This window comes from Phascolarctos cinereus, unplaced genomic scaffold (genome assembly GCF_003287225.1).
Source record: "Phascolarctos cinereus isolate Bilbo 61053 unplaced genomic scaffold, phaCin_HiC Scaffold_4;HRSCAF=312, whole genome shotgun sequence".
Classification (NCBI taxonomy): domain Eukaryota; kingdom Metazoa; phylum Chordata; class Mammalia; order Diprotodontia; family Phascolarctidae; genus Phascolarctos; species Phascolarctos cinereus.
The window spans coordinates 202,134,375-202,161,132 of NW_027555847.1; the positions used below are offsets into that span (position 1 = coordinate 202,134,375).

General features: G+C 37.5%; 1 protein-coding gene and 1 pseudogene across 1 annotated transcript; one reads left to right on the plus strand and one right to left on the minus strand.

Moving 5' to 3' along the window:
• Positions 1-270: 270 nt before the first annotated feature.
• On the plus strand, positions 271-1,446 carry LOC144456519 (phosphorylated adapter RNA export protein pseudogene; annotated as a pseudogene).
• Positions 1,447-5,635: 4,189 nt separating this feature from the next.
• LOC110200835 (uncharacterized) lies at positions 5,636-26,758 on the minus strand. Its single transcript, XM_078152846.1, is given in 7 exon segments — positions 5,636-6,436; positions 6,439-7,623; positions 11,155-11,250; positions 11,823-11,949; positions 21,521-21,609; positions 25,649-26,144; positions 26,669-26,758. Coding segments are annotated over 7 exon segments (2,805 nt in total). The 5' UTR covers positions 26,705-26,758; the 3' UTR covers positions 5,636-5,660.

Genomic DNA, 26,758 nt, shown 5'->3' on the forward strand with positions numbered 1-26,758 from the left:
TTGTCAAGAAAACCCCAAATGGGGTCACAAAAGGGTCAGTCATGACTGAAACAACTAAACAACAACAATTATCATATAATTTGATACTCATTAAAATAACAGAAAGCTTGATCAATGAAATAGATTTGTTAAGCAAGCCTAAGAAACAAGTGAACTTAGCAGCCAAGTGTTTAATAAGACCAGGAACACAAGATTACAAGAGTAACAATTCCCTATTTGACAAGAATTGCTGGGGAAAAGGGATGGGGCAGGGCAGGGGAGGAGGGAAGAATGGGCAGAAGCAGACCTTTTGTTCCCCATCAGCCACTGTGGGAAAGGAAGAAAAGGAACTGGACTTGGTGGAACTACTTCCTGCGGTGCTTCCAGAAGTGGCCTCAGAAAGTGCCAGATGGCAATTTAATATCCAGGCCTTTCCAAAGCAGCATTACAGTCTCTCCAGTATCATATTATCGAACTATTAAGGGTATAGAATCAAGTGAGGAAAGCTTTTCTGATTCAGATGACAGTTGTCTTTGGAAACAAAAGAGACAGAAATGTTTTAATCCTCTTCCCAAACCAGAGCCTTTTCAGTTTGTACAGAACAATCAGAAACAGTATATTCTGGGAGGAAGGAAGATTAACAACATACGGGGTACAATGCTATAGGAACAGAGTCAAGATGCAGTGGCTAATGAACTTGGTATACTGGGAATGGAGGGCAACATTGACAAAAGTAGACAGAGACTTATACTTACTTGCTGGCTAAGAAGATAATGAGGGAATCGCAAACTGAAAAACTAGACAAAGAGTTAGATGAATATATGCATGATGATAAAAAAATCTGGTCCAAAAGAGGAAAATGGACAAGGTCATATGAACTGGAAATGACCTATCAAAGACAGACTAGGAAACAGATTAGAAATGAACTATAAAGGTTGATATGAGATTACAGAAAAGGATCCTGAAGAAAAAGTAGCAGATGAAATTTCTTTCAGACCACAGGAACCAAAGAAAGATCTGATAGTCAGAGTAGTAAGAATAATTAGAAACAAAGAAGCAATTGAGCTTCTGATAGAAACTGCAGAAGTTGAACAAAATGGTAAACTTTTAATAACAAATGGTAGCAGAACACCAGGTGCAGTTTATCTGAATCTTCTGAAAAACACACCAAGCATCACTGATGGACAAATTAAGGAAATTTTCTATACTGAAAAACAAAAAGAATATTAAAATAAAAAAGCTGCTAAGAAAAGAATACAAGTCTTGGGGGAAAAGACAAAGCAGGCTATTAAAGGTCTTAATCTTCAAGAATATGATGATGCATTTTGAGAAAATTTTGCAAGTGACACAAATGAGGCATTGGCTTCTCTGGATGATTCCTAGAAAGGACATGGAGAAAGAAAGTTAGATTCAGAAGAAACCTTTGAGATTGATCATTTTCTTGATTTGAAGGTCTTTGAATCTTGAAAATCTTGAACATCTTGAACAACACTGTAATTAACTTTTTATTACACTTTGACTACCTCATTGGTTTACCTTTGCATGTTACCTGATAAAAAGCATTTGTTTCTGTTTTGAAGCACGCTGTATTTGGAAGATGAACCCAATGGAACTGTTATCTGTTGTTTTTGAGAAACCTGTCTTGTCTGGCTAAATAAAAAGCTTAAATGTGTTGAAGTTAAAAAAAAAAGATTTCCTGGGAAAGCTGGAAAGTAACTTAGCAATAGTCAAGCTTATTCCAGACGTGTTTTAGTAAGATCACTTTGGCAGTTGAGTGGAGACCTGTGGTGGGGAGACCAACTAGTGGGCATTTGTAGTAGTCTAGGCATGAGAGATGAGGAGGGCCTGCACTAGGAGGTGACAATGCCAGAGGAGACAAGGGAATGTATGCAAGAGGTATTACAAAAGTAAAATGTGGGGCAGCTAGGTGATGCAGTGGATAGAGCTCCAGCCTTGGAGTCAGGAGGACCTGACTTCAAATCCAGCCTCAGACACTTGACACTTACTAGCTGTGTGACCTTGGGCAAGTAATTTAACCCCACTGCCTAGTCAAAAACAAATAAACAAACAAAAAGTAAAATGGATAGGCACTGGCAACAGATTGGATGGATATAAGGGAGAAAGAGAGTGAAGAGTCAAAGATGATATCTAGGTTGTAAGTCTGGGGAACTGAGAGGATGGTGGTAGTTTCCAAATGGATGTGACCTAAATACAAAAGATCATATCATAAAAATAAAAATGATCAAAGAATGAAAGGAAGTACCTTACATAACCACATATGACTAGAGAGGAAATCCTTAACTAAACAAGGGATAAAGGTAATTATAAAAGATAAAATAGACAACTTTAATTATATAAAATATAAAAGCTTTTGCACAAATAAAATAAATAAGAAGCTATTAACTGGAAAAAACTTTTCACAGAAAATATGCAATAAATGCCAGATAACCTAGATATTTAGGAAATTGATAGAAATATTTTAAGAACAATTAAGAGAACTTTGAGAATCATTCTCAAAAGTGATCAAAGGATGTTAACAGTTTTCAAAGAATGCAAATTATCAGTTACCATATGAAAGGCTCCAATTAATAACAAAAATACACATTTAAACTGAAGTTTCATCCCATATCCATCGGGTGGCTTGGTAAATATTACAAAAGACAAAAATAGCTTAAATATTGAAGGAGCTGTGGGAACACTGGTACAATATTACACTGATGTTATGTTTTTAAAAATAAGAAACTATTAACTTTTATTATATGCAGCTTCTTAAAGTATATATTTAACAAACAGTAACAAAGTTGCCCAGCTTCCTGTGTCCTCTTCTAAATCTCCTTCTGAGGAAGTTAATGTTGAAACTGTAAACTGGCCAATTTGGTGTCAAATCTTAACACCATGGAAAGCAGCATGGAAGAGTAGAAAGAGAATCTAGGTTTAAATCCCCACTTACCAGCTAAGTGATCTTTGGCAAGCCACTTAACCTGCTCGGACCTCAGTTTTCTCATCTGTAAAATGGGGTAATGGACCAGATGGTCTCTTAGGTTTCTTCCAGTTCTGTATCTATGGCTCTTGGCAAACAGGAGTTAGACAACAGCAAAAGAATGAGCTTACATTGTCAGACATAGCCAATATATTTGTTGTGCTTATTTATGCTTTGTTGTTACAAGAAAAGGTTCTCTGATAAGTAGAAGGAATCACTGGGAAGTGACAGCAATTTGTGATGTGATTCTTAAACAAGGGACAGAGGTGACCACAAAAGATAAAACAGAAAATATCAACTGCATTAAAAGCTTTAGCAAGAAACAAGTAGTATAAAGGATATAGGAGCTAGTGTGGTACAGTAGTGAGTACTGGCTTTAAAGTTAGAGGACATGGGTTCAAATCCTGTTTCTGACCCTGGACCTCAATACCCTCATCTCTAAAATGAAGGAGTAGAGTACTTAACTAGATGGCCTCTGATGTCCCTTCCAGTTTCTACATCCAGGATCTGATAGTTTTAGCATTCACACTGAAACATAGCCTTCCCCTGGCAGAAAGGTACTGCACTAGATGGTTTCGAGGTCCCTTCCAGTTCTAAATCTATGATCCCATGTTATCAAAGACATATATGGTTTAAAAGAAAAAAGGCAGATGTCCAGCCATGCAGCAAGAATGAGATAAAACTAAACCTGTGTGTACCACTGGTATCTCAGCAATGTCAGAGAATTTAAATTAGGCCCCTAGCACATTAGCTGCAATACCTATGTTAAAGTTATGAGAAGACATATACAAGAGTCCCAAAAGATTCGCAGGCATGGATAGGATACACTGTTGAATACTTACATAAGTGAGATTATAAATCCACTTGTGTATTAGAATATATGTTAACTCACCTACACAAAGAGAGAAATTAGACGAGGAGCTTGAGAAAAATAAAAAATGTGAAACAGAAATAGTGATGGAGGACTTTAACTATCCACAGTCTCTACCAAAAGTAATGCAGATGATAAATTTGTGACTTGCTTTGATAGTGATTTCAACCCTCAAAAGGTAGAGGAGCAATAAAGGAAATGGAACCTAATTTTTCTCAATAGAAAAGAAGCAACTAAATTCCTGAAGCAGAAATGGCAGGAATCCTAGACTAACGGTCACTCCCTTGTAGAGTTTGTGTTAGAGGAAATGAAAGCCAAGCAGAACTTGGTGTGCACCTGAGTTTTTAGGAGAACAGAGCTCTCCTAAAGAGTTGAAAGAAAAAAAGTAAGTAAGATCCAATGACCTATTGCTTGGCAGAGTAAGTTAGCCCACAAAAAACGCAAAGCTCTAAGGAATAACATTCTGCAGACATAGCAAGAAATTTCCAATGAGGTGAAGAAAGAAAGCCTCAGTGTGGATGCATACGGAACTCATCGTTTCAGTTCTTAAAAGGGCAAATATAGAAGATGGAAGGAAGGACAACTAAGATTGAACATAAAAAAGGGCAGCCCTATAAATATTGTGTCAAGCCCTATAAATATTATGTCTAGGCAAAAGCCTAGAATGAGCTGAGACTACCAATGAATGCTAAGAATAAAAAAGAGTTATTTTAATTAGGCTGTGGGTAAGAGGAAGATCAAAGAAGAAACTGCAGCTAAGAGTGGATAGGCTGATGGTAACATAATTTTTTAAATTTATTTTTAATTTGAACTTAAACATTTCAATACACAAACAGAAAAAAAGGAAATGTGAACTTCTCTCACATTTTTAAAGAATGTTAAATTTAATGATTGAAACAAAACTGCCCTGCTTGTGTCCCTCTCTGAACTTTTTTCTGCTCTCTTCTGTATATTTTTTAAATGCTTGATTTTTTTTTTTGTGCATCACTATCACTACCCACCTTCATTCCTAAGTCTTCCTACAGCAGAAGCCTCCCAATGTCTCAAAGTGTCTCATTCTGTTCCACTACTCTATCACTTCTGCCAAGAAGTGAATATACTACATCATCAGAAGAGATGACTGTTAAATGACTGACTGATCTACTTACCTCTTATATTGTTTTTCTCTTCCAAGAAAGATCTATGGACTGGGAAGACTAGAAGAAAAATTAAGAGCATCAAGTAAACCCAAAATAAGTGAGGAGCCACTCAAGCAGCATCTAGCTACCCTCAATGAGTTCATGTCACCAGTTGTTACACACTAGCATGTTAAATGAATTGGTAGATCTGAAGATGGAGCCACCATCAATAATTTCTGAAAGAGCTTCAGGAAAAGGGAAAATACCCCCATAAAAAAAAAAAACTAAAAGGGTCTGCAGACTAATCTATAAATGAATAAACTTAACTTCCATTCCCACATTAGCAGTGGGTGGTTCATAAGCCAGAAAGAAAAGTTAAACTAATTAAAAATTGGTGTGGGGGGAAAAAAAAGAGCTGATGTGGCCTTATCAAAAATCTTTTCTTATTTGACAGGGTAGTAGAGCATAACAATGCTGTAGACTAAGGTGTTAAACCTGCTCTGGCCTGTAGCAACCAGATTAAAATGTAACTGGGAAATACTCAACTAAATAAATAAAACTACAACAATATACTGATAACATCACATTTTAAAACTAAGTCAATATGCTGGCACAAGGACCTTTATGTACAGATTAGAGCGCCCATTTCTATTTGAGTTTGACATCATTGCAGTAGACAGAGGCTACTTAGATTTCAGGAAAGCATTTTAATTCACTTCAATTCACAAATGTTTATTAAGCTCCTACTAGGTGTAAGGCACTTCTCTCCCAAATGAATTCTCTGATGTTGAAGAGCATATGCCCTCTGGGTGAAGGCTTTTCCACAGTCATTGCACTTAAAGGGTTTCTCTCCACTATGAGTAAGCAAATGTCGACTGAGGTGTGCCCTCTGGGTAAAGGCTTTCTCACATTCATTACATTTATAAGGTTTCTCTCCAGAATGAATTCTCTGATGTCGATTAAGGTCTGCCCACTTGGGGAAAATTTTCTCACATTCATTACATTTATAGGATTTCTCTCCAGAATGAATTCTTCGATGTATATTGAGCTGTGAAATCTGGCTATAAGCTTTTCCACATTCATTGCACTTAAAATGTTTCTCTCCATTATGAGTAAACTGATGTTGAGTTAGATGTGCTCTTTGGGTGAAAGCTTTCCCACATTCATTACATTTATAAGGTTTTTCTCCAGAATGAATTCTCTGATGTTGAGTAAGGCTTGCCCTTTGGGTGAAGGCTTTCCCACATTCATTACACTTATAAGATCTTTCTCCAGAATGAATTCTTAGGTGAATATTAAGCTGTGAAAATTGGCCATAGGCTTTCCCACATTCATTACACTTAAATGGTTTCTCTCCACTATGAGTAAACTGATGCTGGGTAAGATGTGCCCTCTTGGTGAAGGCTTTCCCACATTCATTACATTTATAAGGTTTCTCTCCAGAATGAATTCTGTGATGTTGAGTAAGGCTTGCCCTCTGAGTAAAGCCTTCCCACATTCGTTACATTTGTAAGGTTTCTCTCCAGAATGAGTTCTCAAATGTCGAGTAAGTTCTGCCCACATAGGAAACACTTTTGAACATTCATTACACTTATAGGATTTCTCTCCAGAATGAATTCTCCGGTGAACATTAAGTTGTGAAAGCTGGCTATAGGCTTTTCCACATTCATTACACTTAAAAGGTTTAGATCCACTGTGAGTAAACATATGTTGAGTAAGGTGTGCCCTCTGGGTAAAGGCTTTCCCACACTCATTACATTTAAAAGGTTTCTCTCCAGAATGAATCCTCTGATGTTGAGTAAGATTTGTCCTCTGGGTAAAGGCTTTCCCACAATCATTACAAATATAGGATCTCACACCAGAATGAATTCTTTGATGAATATTAAGCTGTGATATCTGGATGAAGGCTTTCCCACACTGATAACACTTAAAAGGTTTCTCACCATTATGAGTAAACAGATGTTGAGTAAGATGTGCCCTCTGGGTGAAGGCCTTCCCACATTCATTACATTTAAAAGGTTTCTCTCCAGAATGAATACGGTGATGTTGAGTAAGGCTTGCCCTTTGGGTAAACGCTTTCCCACATTCATTACATCTATAGGGTTTCTCTCCAGAATGATCTGTATGATGAAGGTTAAATTGTGAAATCTGGCTTAAGGCTTCCCCAAATTCATTATACATCAATCTATAATTCCCTGTGTAGATTTTTTGACATTTATTTAATTCTGAATTATCTTGGAAACTCTTTCCACGTGTGTCAAAGCTATAAAGACTAGGGATTGTCTCATTTATTCTATTTGTATCTCCAGCGCCTAACACAGTGCCTGGCACATAGTAGGCACCTAATAAATTATTGTTGATTGATTGATTTACTATAGGAACTTTCTGTTGTGTAATTAGAATTGAGCTCAGACTGAAGCATCCCCCAAATTCATTGTTTTCAGAGCCTCTCTCCATACTTAAAGTTTCTTCATGTGTGATTGTTACTTGTTTCAAATGTGTTTCCTGATGGCCCTGATGCCTCACTAGTGAACCATAACATTTAAAAGCTTCTTCCAATCTAGAGTCCCAGGAATTATTCCTCGTGGTTCTTTCCATTAGTGTCTCCTGAGATGATTCATCTACAGTAGTTCCCCACATTGGAATAAACTCCACTTCAGGTCCAATGTCCCAATCTGAAAGAAATTTGAAAATATAAACAGCCTCTTTGCTGAGAGAAATAAAATTATTGTCTCAAGAACTGAATAGCAAAATGCAGAAAATGCCTCATGAAACAACTTGTACTTCTACAATCCCTTTAATATCAACAAAGTGTTTTCGTCACCTGTGTGGTAATTATCACAATTATCATCACTGTAATTTTTATAAAGAGAAAAAGAAGCTCAAAGAAGTTAAATGACATACCCATAGGGAAATATCTAACAAGGAACAGAAATGGGATTTGAACACAGTTCATCTAAAACCAATTCCAAAGCTTTTTCCCACTAAATCAATGAGTGTATACTTTGTACTATGTACCTTATTAATAAAGTTTAGAAAACTAAAAAGACTATTTATAGGCAAAAATCTTTATTGACTGCTCTTATAACAGTTTTGCCATCTGAGAATAATCTGAAAAGGGAAAGGAATAAACAAGGGCTTTGATTGACTAACCAAAGGAGACAGAGGAAATATTAAGATGAACAAATACTAGTGAAGACAGAACTTTTTTTTATCACACATTTGGATTTTTCCAAAACACCTTACACAAAACTGTCAAGAGTAAACTTACTCTAACACTAATTTCTTAAAAATACCCAGTTAAGTGGAAAACAATTATACCTGTTTATCTCATAATTCAGGACATTCAAAACTTCTTTATCAAATATCTGCCACACTACATATTTTGGGGTGTAGAGGAGCACCGAGCAATTTCTTTAGCCTAAAAATCAAAGGCAAAGAAGCTTTCACCTTGCAATATGGGAAGTACATTTTAAAAAGTAGAACCAATTGGAAAGTGATGTTTCAGTACTAAATGATATTTCTTTCACCAGCAACAACAAACTTCTAAGGTTAACTAGTGTAAGGTCAGTTCTGACTTGGGCTGGTCTGGTGGCACAGGTTTGGAATTGGAATAAAATGAGACACTTGTATACCACCTAATAGTTAACAAAAGGAAACCTGCATAGCCATAGCATAGAGAAGATATTTAGCAAAGACCCTCAGTTCCACTGGACACAGTTTCACTGTCTGCATTGGTCATGCTGGCACAAGGGTAAAAGCTTGTGTTAAGCTTGAGGAAGAAGCTCCTTATAAGACGGCTTTTGTACTAAAACCATCAGGAAGCTACACCAACAATGCATGCCTCGCTTTGGTACTCTAAATAGGTAGGTCTTGAAGCAGTTTCAATACCTTTTAAGGAAAAACTAGCTTAGTCTATGTGATGTAGATGTTATTCCTATTACAATCACTTTTGAGGAGTCAATCTTACAAAGATTAAGCATTTTGGCTTCATATTCAGAAATAAGAATAAAATATATTGGGGGTTATTTATGTAATCATCTGAGATGTTACACTGGACTACAACTTATTGCTTTTCTGTAGTTTAAAAAAAAAGGCCTTCTATATATTGGATGATTTATGATTAATTTTAAAAGGCATCTGGTGCACCAGAGTCAGGAAGTCCTAGGTTCAAACCCTGCCTCCAACACATTCTGGTTATGTGACCATGGCCAAATCATTTCTGAACTCCAGGAAAATCCATAATACTATATGTTACAGTGGAGTTTCTGATCAGCATTTGCGAAACAAGTTTTGTAACAGGAATTTGCCACGTGGATGAAACCAAAGGTCAGGAGAAAAATCAAAAGATAACATAAACATGTTGGGGGAGGTAGCAGACTCCTCTTCAAAGGAAGCCTCCGTAGGTATACCACACAGATTTAGATTCAGATATAAGTTGGACCAGATGGCTTCTGAAGTCCCTTTCAATTGTAATAGTCTAGAAAGTAAGTACTTCTAAGTACTTTGTCCAAAGTCTAACAGCTCATAAGCAACAGAGCTGGGGTGTGAACTGTGAGGAAAATACCTTATATATTTATTGATACTGTTTGTCTCAGGATGCATAGGTTATGCTGATCCCAGGGACCCTCCAGGGTAGCTCTGTGGCAAGAATGCTTGGATTGGGACCTCATCAAAAAAGTTCATGTTTTGGCTCCACCCAAATCTTTATTGAATGTTTAGACTTACTTGCTGACATACATCTCAAGCAACTCATGCCCTTATCTGGAAACTGCCTTGTGCAACACCCTTGTTTGAACTTCATCGAATGTAAAACTTAGAAGTTTCAGGGAGTGAGCCACACCTTTTTCTGGTTCTCCCTTTTGCCAAATTGACTTAATAAAATTCTTTCTAAAAATCTTTTTAGATTTGGGGTTTGTTCTGGACCAATATAATACAAATCTCCTAAATCCAAGTCCAAAGCTCTTTTCCACCAAATCAAAGAAAAAGTAGGTTTTGTAAAATCTACCTCACAAAGAGTTTTGGAAGGTTAAAAATGATCTCACTTGACACCCCAAAAGACACTTGGCATTTAAGAAGATGCCAAAAAATTGAAGAAATAAATAAAGGCACTGCTAAACAAAGAAGATATTGAGGAAATAAAGATGAAAAAGTGTTGCCAAGACAGGAAAGAATGCAGGACTTCATCACCTCACACTTGGACCCTTCCAAAGTCTCTTGCATACAACTTGTTAGATTAAATTTATTTTAACACTAATTTCATCATATCCATGACCCTCCAATACCTTCACTCAACGTATAAAGAAAATCAGATATACTAAGGTAAAAGAGACATGGGCTATTACTCAGAAGGTATTATGTTCCTCTTCATGAAAAATTTCAAGCAAGGCTGGATTATAGGCAATGGTCATGTTATAGAGGGATTCTTGTTCAAGTATGGGTTGAACACTTTCAACTGTGACATTCCATGATTCTATTCAATACCATTTCATAAGGGAAAGAGACAGAAAATGAAGATTATGAAAACATCCCTGGATTTAAATAGGAGAAACCAGTGATGCCTTTTAAGAGCAGTTTCCAAAAATCAATGCATGCTGAAGCCAGGTTCTAGGGTATAAAGAAAGGAATATAACCAGAAACAAAGTTCTTAATCTCCCTAAGTCTCAGTTTGTCATTTATAAAATGAGACAGTTGGATGTGGCCTCTAAGATCTTAAAGTTTACAGCATTACAGCTGTAAATCTATGATCCTAGTTGAATGTTGAGATATTAGAGGCATTGGGCAGACATTACTTGTTGATAACGAAAATATATGTAACAGCTCAAACCAGCTGATCTGGAAAGCTTTAAGGTATGGTTGCTGGAGTAACATTTTGAAATGTTTTTTCCCTGACTGACCTTCTCAGTAAGTGTTGTTGTTCAGTTATTTGAGTCACATCCGCCTTTTCATGATCCCATTTGGAGTTTTCTTGTCAAAGATACTGGAGTGATTTGCCATTTCCTTCTCCAGTTCATTTTACAGATAAGAAAACTGAAATGAACAGGGTTAAGTGATTTGCCCAAGGTCACACAGCTATTAAGTGTATGAGGTTGGATTTGAACTCAGGAAAAGTCTTCCTGACTCCAGGCCCAGCACTCTATCCAATGCTACCCATCTGAGCAGGTGCTGGTTATTAATTCCCATTTGATAGTCTGTCATTCACTTACATGGGCAGATGCTTCTTGGAGCTTCATTCTTCAGCAACCATGGCACTTCTCCATGCTCCAATTGAGAGATCACATCTGGTTTGGAAATTGAAAGTCCTATGCATGGAAAAGAAAAGCAAAATGGACATTCACACCAAGGAAGGAGTCATTTCATAATATGATCCAAACCTTTTAATAGTTAGTAAAGAAAACTGTTAAGAAGGCCCAAAGGGTATTTCAAAGGATTTCAGAAGGATATTCAGTAATAGATTCTTAAAACTTATAGGGAAAATGGATGAGAGAATTGATTTCGGCTCATAAAGACACTTAAGTCCTTTATTTTTCCTCATAGACAAATACAAATCTCCTACTCCTGGATGTATCTGCACTATGATCCTGGCAGGAAATCCTGGACAAAGGGAAGCAACTGATTGGGAAAGGACATTACCAGAGATAGCAATGGGGAAGTGAAATTGCTCCATTTTTAGTTTTACATGGCAAAAATCTCTAACCATGGAAGAATGAATAGAAAAATCTTACAGACTGGCTCAAAACGAACTAAGAATTCCTGGCATCTATACAGTAATTCAAAATTAAGCTAATACTTCTGACATCACAAGAGTTTTGAATAATCAGTGAAGCAAAAACATCCTAAAGTGAAAACTGGGAGTCACAAGGGAAAGATTTACCAATAAAGACCAGGTTTCTATAGTTTTCCATCAGCACATCTCTATAGAGGTCCTGCTGACCAGGGTCCAATTGTGCCCATTCTTCCCAAGTGAAGTCTGGAGCCACATCCTGGAATGTGATGGTTTCCTGAAAGAGCAAACACATTTCTGCTTGTCTAGGATTTACTTGCACTTTGCTGCTTGTTCACCTCTATATCAATCATAACATGAAGCTGGCAGTGAAAGAAATTATCAGGGTGCATCAGAAATGCTTTGGACACTATTCAGGCTGCAGAGTTAGGTAAATAATCTGTTACTGCATATCTACCTCCTGTATATCACTTTATGTCATATTTAAGACACAAAAGGATAATGTAACATATCCTCTAATTATAAGGAGCTTGCATTCTTTGACAACTACTAAATCCTATTAGTCAATGGGAACCTGCCTCCCATAAACAGTCACTAAAGACTGGTAACGCTGAAAGATCTTCTGAGGGACACATGGCACATAAATAATCCTGTTAATTTGCTGAAGTTCACCTTTATTCCTTGTCTTGGGAGTAGTAGGAATAAAAGTTAAGTCATGCACTTCCTTCCTAAACTTGTAGATTTAAAAATCTTAATAACTGAAATCACTCTCAAAGGAATGAAAAATTCCCAATAGAAACACATTTGGGTTGTCTAGAAAATTCAATTTTGAAAGCATTTACTAAATACCTACTATGTGCTAGGAGGTGGTAATATATAAAAAGTAAACCATCTTTGCTGTCAAGGACCTTACAGTCAACTGGAGATAAATAACATGTACCAGATGAGTAAATGCAAAATAGATACAAATCAAATAAAGCCTTCTCTTAGGAACTGGCTCTAAGTTGAAACCTAAAGAGAGCTAAAGATTACAAGAAAGAGAGATAAGGAGTGAGAAGATTGCTGGTGGGGAGGACAGCTGCAAAGGTATGCAAGTGGGAAATGAAACTCAATGCAAAAGGAGTAGAAGGAACCCAATTTGGCTGGAACACAGAAGTTGTTTTTTAGATAAATTTTATTAATATCTTTTGTTTTTCCAAAATTCCCCCCCAGCATCCTCCCTTTCCCTTTCTGGAGAACCATCCCATATAACAAATAATATTTTTAAAGAAAAAAAAAGAGGAAAAATCATCAATATGATAAATACATCAAAAACATCTGAAAACAGCTACCATGGGCCACATCCATCAACCTTCCACCTCCACAAGGGAATGAGGGAAAGGAATTTTCACATGACTCTTCTTTGAAAGCATCCTTACTTTTTGTAATTCTGTAATGTTCACATTAGATTGTTTTGTGTTCTTTCCTTTTACACTGTTGTGGTTGTGGTATATATATTTTTACTTTGTTTACTTCATTCTGTACCAGAGCATGGAAATACTTCCACGTGTCTCTGTATTCATTAAATTCATCATTTCTAACTGCACAGTAATATTCCAATACAATCATATACCATAGCTTGTTTAGTTATCGCCCAGATGAGGGGCATCCTCTTTGTTCCCTCTTTTTTTCTGCTATCATAACAAGTGCTGCTATAAATATTTTGATATATACAAGGACTTTTTTATCAATCAACTTTTTGAGGTGTAAGCCTAGTAACAGAATTACTGAGTCAAAGGTATGATTTTAGTCCCTTTATTTGCATAATTCAAAACTGCTTTCCAAATGTCTCTACCAATTCACAACATTACCACTTCTATTTCCCCATAACCCCTCAGGAATGACTTTCTCATCTTTTGCCATCTTTGCCAATGTATAAGCAACCTTAGGGTTGCTTTGATGTGCATTTCTCTTCATTTAAGAACTCTTTGTTCATATCCATTGATTATTGTCTATTGGGAAATGAAGTATATACACATATAACATTTTACTGAGTTTTATAAAATATCCCTTTGTTAAAATGATTGGTATAACACAAAAACTAATTTGGTAGTATGATTTTTTTTTATGCTGGCAATACCCAGACACAAATACTGAATACTTCTGCAATTATTTAAGTTGGTCTTTATTTCTTTAAAGAAGCACACTATAATAAAATCTACATTAGTAATGTGTGTGTGATTTGTTAGATCAACGTCCAAGTATTTTATGTGTTTCGTAATTATTTTTAATGGTATTTCCCTTTCTATTAGTCTCTCTTGGGTTCTGTTGTTATTACACAATATTGTTGAGTTTTGTGTTTTGGTTTTTTTTTTGGTGGCCTGCAACCTTGATGAAGTTATTGTCTCAATTAGTTATCTTTGCTGATTTCCTAAGTAAGCCATCATATCATCATCAAATTGGGATAGAATCTTTACATTATTCATTTCTTCCTCTTGTCACATGGCTATTGCTAACATTTCTAGAATTACATCAAATAACAAATAGCAGGGAAAGCAGGCATTTTTGCTTTACTCCTGTCCTTACTGGGAAAGCTCTTAATGTATCCCCATTGTAAAATGCTTTTGCTTTTGGTCTTTGGTATATATTTCTTATAATGCCCTAAAAAAAGGTTCTTCTATACTTTGTAGGATTTTTAGCATAAATGAATATTGTACTTTGCCGAAGGCTTCTTCTACATCTATTGAGATAACTCTGTGGTTTTGGATGTTATTGTTTTTAATATAATTATGTTAATATTTTCCTAATGTTGAACTATCCTTGCATTCTGGTATAAATCCAACTTGATCATAATGAAAGATTTCTTAGTTGTATTGTTGTAGTCTGACAGGATCTTATTTAAAAATTTTTAAGTAATATTCATTAATGATATTGGCCTATAATTCACCTTCTATGATTTATATATTCCTGGCTTAGTTATCAGGATTAATTTGTCTGATAAAAGGACTCTATTAGAGTGTTTTCTTTCTCAATTTCTGAATATAATTTATGTAGTATTGGTACAAACTGTTCTTTAAGCGTTTAATAGAATGCTGTAAATCCCTCAGGACTACAGTTTTTTCCCTCCTTCAGTAGTTCCTTTATAGCTAGTTCTATTGCTTTTTCTGAAATTGGATTGTTCAAGATTTCTCTTTTGTTTTCTCAATTTTAGTGGCAGTCACTTAAAAATGCACAGAAAATTCTGATAATTAAAAAAAAATCTTCTGGTTTTAATTCCACCTTGCTCATCTGCTATTCTTGTTGATTTTATTTACTACCCTCTTTCTAATCATGTTTTTCCTTTTATCTGTTCGATTTACCCAAAACAGAAAGAGAAGCATGGAAAATCTCCTACCATGATAATATTACTATCTATTTCTCCTTGTATTTCAGCTAATTTTTCTTTTATAAACTCAGAGTCTAAGGAATTTGAAGTATATTAAGTTTAATAATTACATGGGTTCATTGAAAATAGTTTCAACAAAATGTAGTTTACTTGTTTATCTCTTATTTTGAATTTTTTTCCTTTATTTGATCCTGATTTTTTTGGATTCATCTAATGCAATGTAAATTTTATTTCAGTCCATTTTTATTCTGTGTCTGTTTTTCAGATGTGTTTCTTACAATCAGCTTATGGTGGGATTTTATTTTTTATCTAATCTGTCACTTTTTCCTTTTAATAGATTGTATAATCTATTCACATTTAAAGTTATATGGGGGCAGCTAGGTGGCACAGTGGATAGAGCTTCAGCCTTATAGTCAGAGGGACCCAAATTCAAATCTGACCTCAGACACTTGACACTTACTAGCTACATGACCCTGGGCAAGTGACTTAACCCCAACTGCCTCTCTAAAAAAAAGAAAAAGAAAAAAAGCTTTCTACATTTAAAGTTATAAAAGTAAGGTTTATAGTTTCCTCCATTTTATCTCTAATACTGTTTTTTTCCCTAATTATGATCCCTCAGCCCCCATCCCTCTTCCTCTGTAAAAACAATGCTTTGTCTCTAGTTAATTTTACTTAGTCTAGTTTAAGGCAACCCTATTCTCATAGACTCTCTCTGCCACCTTCAGGCCCTCTCTTTTCCATCTGTCACCCTTTTCCCTAGTTTTACTTAATTCCTTTTCTTCCTTTTATCTAGGAAGTTCTTTCCTTCTTTTTTCCCTCTCAGTTAAGTCAAGTAAAATCTCCTCTTCTTTGCTCTCATTAAAATTGTGTTGTGTTTTTTTTAAATTGTGTCCTTTTTAAAAAATTAATTTATTTTTAGTTTTCAACATTCACTTCCATAAGATTTTGAGTTCCATATTTTCACCCCATCTCTGTCCTCCCTCACCCTAACGGTGTGCACTCTGAATACACCTTCCCCCAATCTTCCCTCCCTTCTATCACACCCCCCACCCCTTCTTTTACCCCCTTCCCCTTCTATTTTCCTGTAGGGCAGGATAAATTTCTATACCCCACTGCCTATATATCTCATTTCCCAGTGGCATGTAAAAGCAATTTTTAACACTTTTTAAAAAACTTTTGAGTTCCAAATTCTCTCCCTTCCTCTCTTCCCACCCAACCTCATCAAGAAGGCAAGCAATTTGATATAGGTTATACATGTGTAGTCATGCAAAACACTTCCATAATAGTCATGTTGTAAAAGACTAACTATAATTCCCTCCATCGTATCTTGCTCTCCTGTTTATTCTATTCTCTTCTTTGACCCTGTCTCTCCTCAAAAGTGTTTGCTTTTAATTACTCCCTCCTCAAATCTGCCCTCCCTCCTATCACCCCCCTCCATTCCCTTTCCCCCTATTTTCCTTCAGGTTAAGATAGATTTCCATACCCAATTGAGTGTGTCTGTTATTCCCTCCTCAAGCTAAATCCAATGAAAGTAAGATTCATTCATTTCCTCTCACCTCTCCCCTCTTCCTCTCCACTGTAAAAGCTTTTTCTTGCCTCTTTTATGCAAGATAATTTACCCCATTATATCTCTTCCTTTCTCCTCCTCCCAGTACAATTCTCTCTCACCCCTTAATTTTTTTACATATCATCCCTTCATATTCAACTCACCCTGTGCCCTCTGTCTATATATATATATATATGCATATATAGAGATAGATATATAGATATATGTATATATGTATGTGCATATACGTATGTACATGTATATGCATGCATGTATCCATGGATGTATGCATGTATGTGTGTATATATGCATATATATGCATATGTGCATGCATGTATATGTATATGTGCATATATATATATATATATATTCCCTCCAACTACCCTAAACTGAGAAAGGTCTCATGAGTTACAAATATCATCTTTCCATGCAGGAATGTAAACAGTTCAACTTTAATAAGCGTCCTATGATTTCTCTTTCCTGTTTAACTTTTCATGCTTCTCTTGAGTCTTGTATTTGAAAGTCAAATTTTCTCTTCAGCTTTGGTCATTTCAACAAGAATGCCTGAAAGCCCTCTATTTCACTGAATATCCATTTTTACCCCTGAAAGATTATACTCAGTATAATCTGGGTAGGTGATTCTTGATTTTAATCCTAGCTCCTTTGACCTCTGGAATATCATATTCCAAGCCCTCCAGTCCCTTAATGTAGAAGCTGCTAAACCTTGTGCTATCCTGATTGTGTTTCCAAAATATCTGAATTGTTTCTTTCTGGCTGCTTGCAATATTTTCTCCTTGACCTGGAAACTCTGGAATTTGGCTATAATATTCCTAGGAGTTTTCCTTTTGGGCTCTCTTTCAAGAGGTGATTGGTGGATTCTTTCAATTTCTATTTTAACCTGTGGTTCAAGAATAACAGAGCATGTTTCCTTGATAATTTCTTGAAATATGATGTCTAGGTTCTTTTTTTATTGTTGTTCATGGCTTTCAAACAGTCCAATAATTTTTAAATGATCTTTCCTGGATCTATTTTCCAAGTCAGTTGTTTTTCCAATGAGACATTTTATATTGTCTTCTATTTTTTCATTATTTTGGTTTTGTTTTATAACTTCTTGATTTCTCAAAGAGTCACTAGCTTCCATTTGTTCCATTCTAATTTTTAAGGCATTATTTTCTGAAGAAAATAAGTTTTTACATATGTGAGCTTTTGGACCTCCTTTTCCATTTGGCCAATTCTGCTTTTTAAGGCATTCTTCTCCTCACTAGCTTTTTGGACTTCTTTTGGTATTTGGGTTAGGCTATTTTTTAAGGTGTTATTTTCTTCAGTATTTTTTTGGGCCTCCTTTAGCAAGCATTTGACTCATTTTTTCATGATTTTCTTGCATCAGTCTCATTTCTCTTTCCAATTTTTCCTCTACTTCACTTACTTGCTTTTCAAAATCCTTTCTGAGTTCTTCCATGGCCTGAGACCAATTCATATTTTTCTTGGAGACTTTGGATGTAGGAGCTTTGACTTTGTTGTCTTCTTATGGTTGTATGTTTTGATCTTGTTTGTCACCAAAGTAAGATTCTATAGTCTGAGGTTTTTTATGCTCTTTGCTCATGTTCCTAGCCAATTACTTGACTTTTTAACTCTTTGGTAAGGTAGGCCTCTGCTTCCAGTGTGGAGAGTGTACTGTCCCAAGCTTCAGCGGTTTTGTACAGCTTTTTTCAGAGATACTTCTAGGGACCTGCAAATTTTCAGTTCTTCCAACTTTATGATCAAAGGAGAGGTGTTTACTCCTTTCCTGGCCTGTGCTCTGGTCTATGAATGACCACAAGCACTCTTTTCTACCTTGGAACTGTGAGAAGGATTCACTTTGTACTGCTGCCATAAGCTCTACCATGCCAGCACCACCCTTGGCCCAGGACCTCCACCCAGGACTGTGACCCAGATCTAAGCATGGGCAAAGCAACAGAATCCTCTCTCAGCACCAACAAAGAGATCCCTGCAATCCCCCTCTAATCAGTCACTTGATACCCCTGCCATTTGTGAGCTAAGAGCTCTGGAAGCAGCTGCTGCCGCTGTGGCCACCTCCCTGGGGCTGTACTAGGGCTAGGGCTGCACCAGGGCCAGGGCTGCACCGCGCTCCTCTCACACATATCCAAAAAATCTTTCCCACCAACTTTCTGCATTGCCTTTGGTGTTTTGGGGCTGAGAAATCTGGAAACCTTTGATTCAGTCCCCTGAGGCCTGCTCTGGGTTTGCTGGGCCCTTGCCTTTGCCAGCATGGCCCATGCTGAACTGCACTCCTTTCCCAGCCCAGCCTAGCACAACAGACCCTTCCTGTTGCCCTTCCACGTTGTTTTGGGCTGCAAATTTGTTTCACTCTGTCTTTTTGTGGGTTCTGCTGCTCTAGAATTTGTTTAGTAATTTTTTTACAGGTATTTGGAGTGGTTTGGGGGACAGCTCAAGCAAGTCACTGCTTTTACTCCACCATCTTGGCTCTAATCCCCCCCTCCTCCCCACCCCATGTCCTTTTCTAGAAGAGATTTCTTGTTCTATTTGTTATTTCTCTTCCCTTTATGTCTACTCTAGACTTTTATTCTTTTATTCACATACTTTATATTTATTCTTTTTTAGGCTATGTATTCCTCATGGAATTAAAGCTTCTAAGGTACCCATTTTTAGTCCCTCTTCTGAACAGACTCTGTTATTGTCTTGTAGATCTTGCCCTCTCCCCTTTTATTTCTGTTGTGCCTCACTCTTAGAAGTATTAATTCCTACAAGAGATAGAGAAGATGAAAATACTTTCCCATGGTAGGAATTTTCCTGTCTCCCTAACACTATTACTCCCTGTCCTATTACTACTCCCTGACAACCTCATAACCTTTTTTCCCCATTTGCCATCAAATCTCCTCTCTGGGTCCATGCCCCCTCCACCCTTCTCAATGTCAGCTGTACTCAGGAAGTTTGATTCCCCTTTGCCTAAGACAAGATTCTGTCCATGGAGGCACAACACTCTCAGAAATAGTGGTCTCTTAGCATAAAATCCTGGCAGATTACACCCACTGTGAAGCCCTCATCTCCCATTATGGAACATCTCTCTCCTTCTATGGGGTGTTCTTCAGTGGGACCCCCACCCCAATCCAAGATCACCCCTTTTCCCTGTTTCAATCCTTACTCTTGCCACCTCACTCATTCTCATGTAAGTCCTCTTCTTCCTGAGAGACTATAGGAGTTACTTTCTATTTATGGTTTATGAGTGACTTAATTAGGGTTCATCACATTCCCCTCTATCTTATTTTTCTCCTCTCCCTTTTCCGGGCACCCTCTCATGTTTCAGTTTACTCCCATGAAAACTGATTCACCTGTAGGCAAGGCGTTGTAAGCACTGGTGCATGTTTTAGGCTTGCTTCCTCACTATTAGTTTTTCCATTTAAGCACCAGTTTGATCCATGTGCTTTAAGATTTACAAAACACTTTACATATGGAAACTCATTTAATCTGTACTCCAGTTCCGTAATTTCATAATTTAATAACTGTATCATATCTTTCCAATAGGCTAGTTATAAACAGCATCCCAAATATTTTTGGGCAGTTTTAAGCTTTAAAAGTTTAATAAATGGTAAACTTCTAAAACTTAAAACTGAACTAAGGTTTTCGGTACATTTCATATGTGTATTTTGTAGAGAGTGACCATTTGAGGAATGGAGGAAAAATCTTTTTATCACAATGCACTAAGACAAGAGCTGAGAAGTGAGTGGAAGATTGAAGGCATCAGTGCTGAGCTGAGGCCTCCTGAAGTAGGGGCTCTCAATATACTTTCCATTCAAGGAGAACTGAACTCAACTATGGGAGGGTCAGGATAAGTAGGTCAATTTATTTCTAACAGTTTGACATAGCTGTATAGTTAACCTGACATAGCCATGATTACTACACATAATACCGTTTTTCTAGTCTAAAAGATTAAAATCCTGGAGCTGGACCTCACCTTATCCTTTGACCCTTTCATTTGCCTTCTCAAAACACTTGAATCATTCTCCCCTGCTCCATTCAAACGGCCAGTATTCAATATTCTCTTCAAACCTAGCTTCTACCACTACTTAACATGAATCTTCTACTGTAGCCAGGACATTATATTCACAGTGGTTATTGCAAAGAGCATGTTCCTTATCTGGACATGTGACCTTTTTATTCTTTTCACTTAAAATCTATTTTCTCATTCTCTCTAATAACAAACTCCCCATTTTTTCAGTATTCATATCCTATATTCTAACCCACACTAATCTCTTCCATCTCTGATGGCAGACAGATAGATAGGTAGACAGATCTTGCATTCTGTATCATGAATTATGACACTTAATGCTTTGCATTTCTTTTTATTTTTTTTTCCATATGTTAGACTTGGCATTCAAATAAGATTATAATGCCCTTGGTTCCAAAGATTCTATTTTACATTTCTTTTGTTTCCTTCAGAATGATTGCCATACCAGTGAGCACATTTTTTAAATGTACCTATGGCTTTGTATCAGTGTAAGGAGTTCCCAGTTAGGAACTACCTACACCAATGCAGACCTGCACCTTATCTACAACTTTTAGTCTTAGAGAGTTTCCTAGAGCACCAAGAGGTTAAATGACTTGCCCCATTATCATAAAGCCATTTTGCATCAATGGCAGAACTTGAATCTGGATCTTGGCCTCCTAGGCCAAGCTACTATGTGAGCACCTAACAGACTAAAATGAATGACAGTTGGGCAAAGAAATAGGGAGTATTCCCTAGGGAGTCCACCATCCCTCAGAATAGGTCCAGTGTCTGGAGGGAAAACAACAGGAGTTCATATCTCTAGACAAGATTTTGTCAGGAAGAGAAGCCCAAGCAAAATAGAACAGAAAAGTGTCTGTACTGAGACTCAAGTTGGCATTACAGGAAAAGGAAAGAAGGACATTTTAACTCACCTGAAAGCTGGCTATTGGTAACACAACCGATATTCCCTCCTTCTCTGTGCTTCCCTCTTGGAAAAGGGGGGAATCTTGTGAACTCGGAACTAGGGAGAAGAAATAATGACAATAAAATCAGTGTCCAGGCTCTTACAAATTCAGAAAAAATGGCAATGCCACCTGGAGCCCTAATTTTATATCCCTATAGTGACAACACATTCCCAAGGAGAAAATTTAGATTCAAACATCAGACATACAGCCTGATTTAATCATTCTATGCCTAATCTAATGTGCCACCTAGAGTATAAAAGTCAATATTTCTGCTATAGTTTTCTCCCCATGTATGAGGAACTATCTCTAAGAATACAGAATAAATCAATTTGCTGACTTTCAGAAAATTACTTCCTGAGAAATCATAATATTTTCTGTCGTGTGTCCCTGAGCAACCCTTTCTTATCTGTAAAAGTAGGCTAATTTTATGTCTTATTCACCTCACAGGGCTTGTAAATGATAAAAAGCTTTCTAAATGAAAATGTTTAATGCTGAGCCCTAGCCATTACTCTCCCTCATAACCACCCATGTCAGTCATATTCTATCCAGGTACCTATACCACTCTACCTAACCTTTCCACTGTGCCCTCCAAAATCCTAATTTTGCTTTTAACGAATTGTCCCTCATATTAAACTTCTTCATGTCATGTTCCATCTACCTAGCCATGACAGAAATATAGCTTTCCTCAGAAGATTTTGCATCTCTGGTCATTCACATTAGTACTAGATGTACCTTTTCTCCTCCCCTCACCCCATTCCCTACGACTTCCAGGCACTCTCCCTACTATCCTCACTCAGTAACATCTTCTTTGAGATTTACTCTGTCTAGATAGCCCAAACCATCCTGTTAGCTACTACTTATTGGCCCCAAATTTTTTTTTAATTATTATTTTGGAGGCAATGGGGGTTAAGTGATTTGCCCAGGGTCACACAACTAGCTAGTTAACTGTCTGAAGCTGGATTTGAACTCAGGTCTTCCTGACTCCAGGGCCAGTGTTCTATCCACTGAACCACCTAGCTGCCCTATTCCAATTCTTTTTTTCTCTCAGAGTTCAGTACCTGGCACAAGGACTTCCTCTTATCTCCATTCTTTATGCTGAAGACTTCAATTTAGATTTGTTGATGTCCCCAGATACCCTTTCTCCCAAATTCATCCACCTCAACAACTCCCATAATCTACACTGTCACTCCAACTCAGCCACACATAGGTATAGTCCTACCCTTGATTTCATCATTATCCACAAGTATTCTACCTGTCCAGTCCATAACTCTGAAATTCTTCTTTTGGATCATAACTTTCTGTTTTTCCATCTCTGCTTGTGCCTCATATTATTCTCTAGCTTCCTAAACCTATTCTCTATCTTCACTACAACTCCTGTTACTCTATTTCTCCCTGATTTTATAGGCCATTATCCCTACTCTGGCCCCATATTCTTCCCCTCAAAATCTCGGCCAGTTAACCAGTTAGTTAATCAGTTCACTGTCTTTGATACTTAAATCTCATGCCCCAATGTCCTATTGCTATTGAGGCTTTTCCAAACTCCTGCTTTGGATTATCCACTCTATCCACTTTTTCAGCTCCTATTATGGTGCTTTTGTATGTCACTGGAAAAAGCCAAACAACCATCCTGATTAGGTCCAATAAAAATATATTATACAATTTCAACTGGACCTTCCCAATTGCAAAACAATCTTTTAACTCTTCCCTAATTTACTATCACAATCTCCAGGGGATATTCTAAACATTCTCTCTACTCTTCAATACACCCACACCAACCTGGGCCTTCCTTCTCAGCAGAGGATCTTGCCTTATCACTACAAGGTTAAGGCCAACTATCACTAGTTCTTTTCCTCCCCCACCTTCACACTTCAAATCACCTCAAAGCATACATCTCTTTTCCTCTCTTCCTTTGCTCTAGTCTTAAAGGATGAGATGGCTTGCCTTGCCAACAACTCCTCTATTATTAGTATCCTTGAATCTATCCTCTCCTTGAATTTGTCCCCTTGATAATACACTCTAATTTTCAACCTCTCTTTACCCAATGGATCCTTTCTTGCTTACTATAAACATGTCCAAATCTCCCGTACTATTATAAAATTCTCACTTCACCCTCTCCAGTTATTGTCCTATACCTCACCTCCCCTTCAAAGCTGTACTACTAGAAAAAGCTGTATAAACTCATTGCCCCCACTCATCCCACTTACTTCTAAATGCCTTATAATCTGGATTCCATCTTCACTACTTGATTGAAACCATTCTCTCCAAAGTCATTAATGAACTTTTTATTGCTAAATTCAATGCCCTCTTCACAGGTCTCTGCCTCCTTGTCTTCACCACAGCATTAGCACTGCTCGCCATTCCCTTTAGGGATACTGCTCTTTTATAGTTCTTATTTTACCTATCTAATCAATTTCTTCTCAATTTCTTTTGCAGTATCATCCTCCAAGTCTATCTAAGGTAGGTATGTGTACCACAGGGCTCTATCCAGGCACTCTCTTCTTCAATTCTCTCTCAGTGATCTCATCAGCTCCCATGAATTCAACTGCCATATCCATGCAGATGACTTCCATGTATACATATCTAACCCTCATCTATCTGCTGAGTTCCAGTCTCACATTTCCATCTGCCACCAAGATTTCTCCACTTGAATAGCCTATAGGCTCCTCAAAATTAATCCACATATTCAAAACTTAACTTTTCTTTTCCCCAAACTAACTGTTCCTACTAACTTTTCTACATCTATTGAGATAACACAATTCTTCAAATCACCTCGGTTTGCATATTAGGCATCATCCCTGACACCACAATCTCACTCACCTACCATATCCAGTCAATTTACAAGTTTTGTTGAGTCAACCTTCTCAACATCTCTCAAATCTGTCCCTTCTCTCCACAACAACTCTAATTCAGGACCATATCACTCATATGGATTACTGCAAGAGCCTGTTCATTGGTCCCCTGTATCTACTCTCTTTCTCCAGTCTAACCTCCATAAAGCTGCCAAACTGATATTCCTAAAGGGCAGATCTAACTATGTCATTCCTCTGAACAAGACACTTGAGTAATTCTTCAGCATATAAACTTCTGTTTAACATGTAAAGCCCTTCCTTCACTATCTGGCTGTAGCCTATCTTCCAGACTGATTACATATTACTCCCCCTCTTACACTCTACATTCCTACTAACCTGGCCTACTGGCTGTTTCCCCCATGTAAGATATTCCAGTTCCCACCTCTGTGCATTTATAAGGCAGTTCCCTTATCCCTGTGCCTGAAACATTCTGTGTCCTCACCTCTACCTCTTAGAATTCCTATAGCCATCCTATCTTCTCTCAAGGCTCAGCTCAAACACTGCTTCCTTCAAGTAGCCTTTCTTCTAGTTGTTATTATTATCCCTTCTCAGCCTTGAAATCACTCTGAATTTATTTTGTAGCTATTTATGTCTACTTATCTGTGAACATGTTGATTCCCCCAAGTAGAATGTGTATTCTTTGAGGATATGGATTGCCTCATTTTTGCATCTGTATTCCCAGCTCCTACTACTGGGCCAGGAACACAGCAAGAATATTCATCATTATTTACTGATTCATTGATATTCAAAGTAAAACTCTAGAGGTAACCCCTGTAAGAATTTACAGGGGTAGGTAGGTGGCTCAGTGGATAGAGCACTGGCCCTGAAGTCAGGAAGACCTGAGTTCAAATCCAGCCTCAGACCAAACACTTGACACCAGCTGTGTCACTTAACCCCAGTGACTGCCTAAAAAATTTTTTTAAAAATTTACAAAAGAGATGAATATTTAACTGTTTTCTCTGTCTTTCCACTCCCACAAAACCAGCCCATAAAGAATGTTCTCCCATTTTATAATCAGATACTATACAAATAGGTAGCACGAAGGCGGGGGAAGGATGGGGGAGAAGGGAAGGAAGGACAGACAAGGAACAGACCCAGCTGGAAAGCTGTAAGATAAGAGGACTTTGAGATTTAAAATGTTCTCATTCCCAGTCCCTAGATTCTAGGTAGTATCTGTCTTCTAGAGATCTCCCTTCACACCCTGAAGAGAGTTTGCTCTTTCCTTCTATCTTTCTTTAGTTCTTACCCTCTTCCTCAAGCATTTGGGTCAAATCCTCCACCAGTGTGACCACCTCCTCAATGTTCTCCGGATGCTGTGACTTCACCCAAATCCGGATCTCACTGGGCAAGATGGTCAGGAATTGCTCCAGCACCAGCAGCTCCAGGATCTGCTCCTTTGTGTGAATCTCTGGCCTCAGCCACTGAAGGCAGAGTTCCCAGAGCTGGTTCACAGCCTCACGGGGTCCAGCTTTCTCTGGGTATGGAAAACATCTGAAGTTCTGGCGAGAAGCCTCAGGGTTAAATTTTTCTCTTCCTAGGGTGGTTACCTGCTCTCTTGAATCATCCCTATCTTGTTCATGCATTGCCAGGATTCGGGGGTTCAAAGAGATGGTCATCATGTTATTCAGGGCCAGCCTCTCTCCACCTGGGACTGTCACCATGGACTTCAAATCCGCATTCCCAGAAGAGAACCAGTTCCCTTCAGCCTCAGACTGGATACCTGCATACATTCTTGAGGGGTGCTGTGGACAAAAATACACACATATATATGTATCATGGTTAACTGAAAGAACCAAGATTTCTTAGTCACACACCATCTGACTTCAGGATCCTGAGATTGTTAAGAGATTGTAGACATACAAATAGTCCAGAGTAGTGGACAACAGCAGAATATTGTTTTTATGCAGGGTGTTAATGTCACAGCATCATTTCAGATATACGTAACTATTCAGTTACACACACATATATACACACACATATACATGTACATATATATAGCATTTTAAAATTCACATTTCCTTACAACTACCTGTGGGCTAGTTAGTACAAGTCTTGTGATCTGCATTGTGCAGATGAAGAAACTGAGATCTGAGGTGGGTTAACTGATTTACCGAAGTTGTACAGGTAAATATCACAACCAAGCTCAGAAACCCAGGACTGGAACTCAGATCTCTCCTGGTTCAGTGCCCTTTATCCTAGACTATGCTGTTTTTTTAATAGAAATACACACATGCAGACAAACACACAAAGAGATTCCTTCTCCCACCACTCCATGCTGCTCATAGCTGAAAAATGCATGCATTTTGCTTGTGATGCAAACTCGGCTAGGTCAGAGACTGAGTCTCTTGGTCAAGGA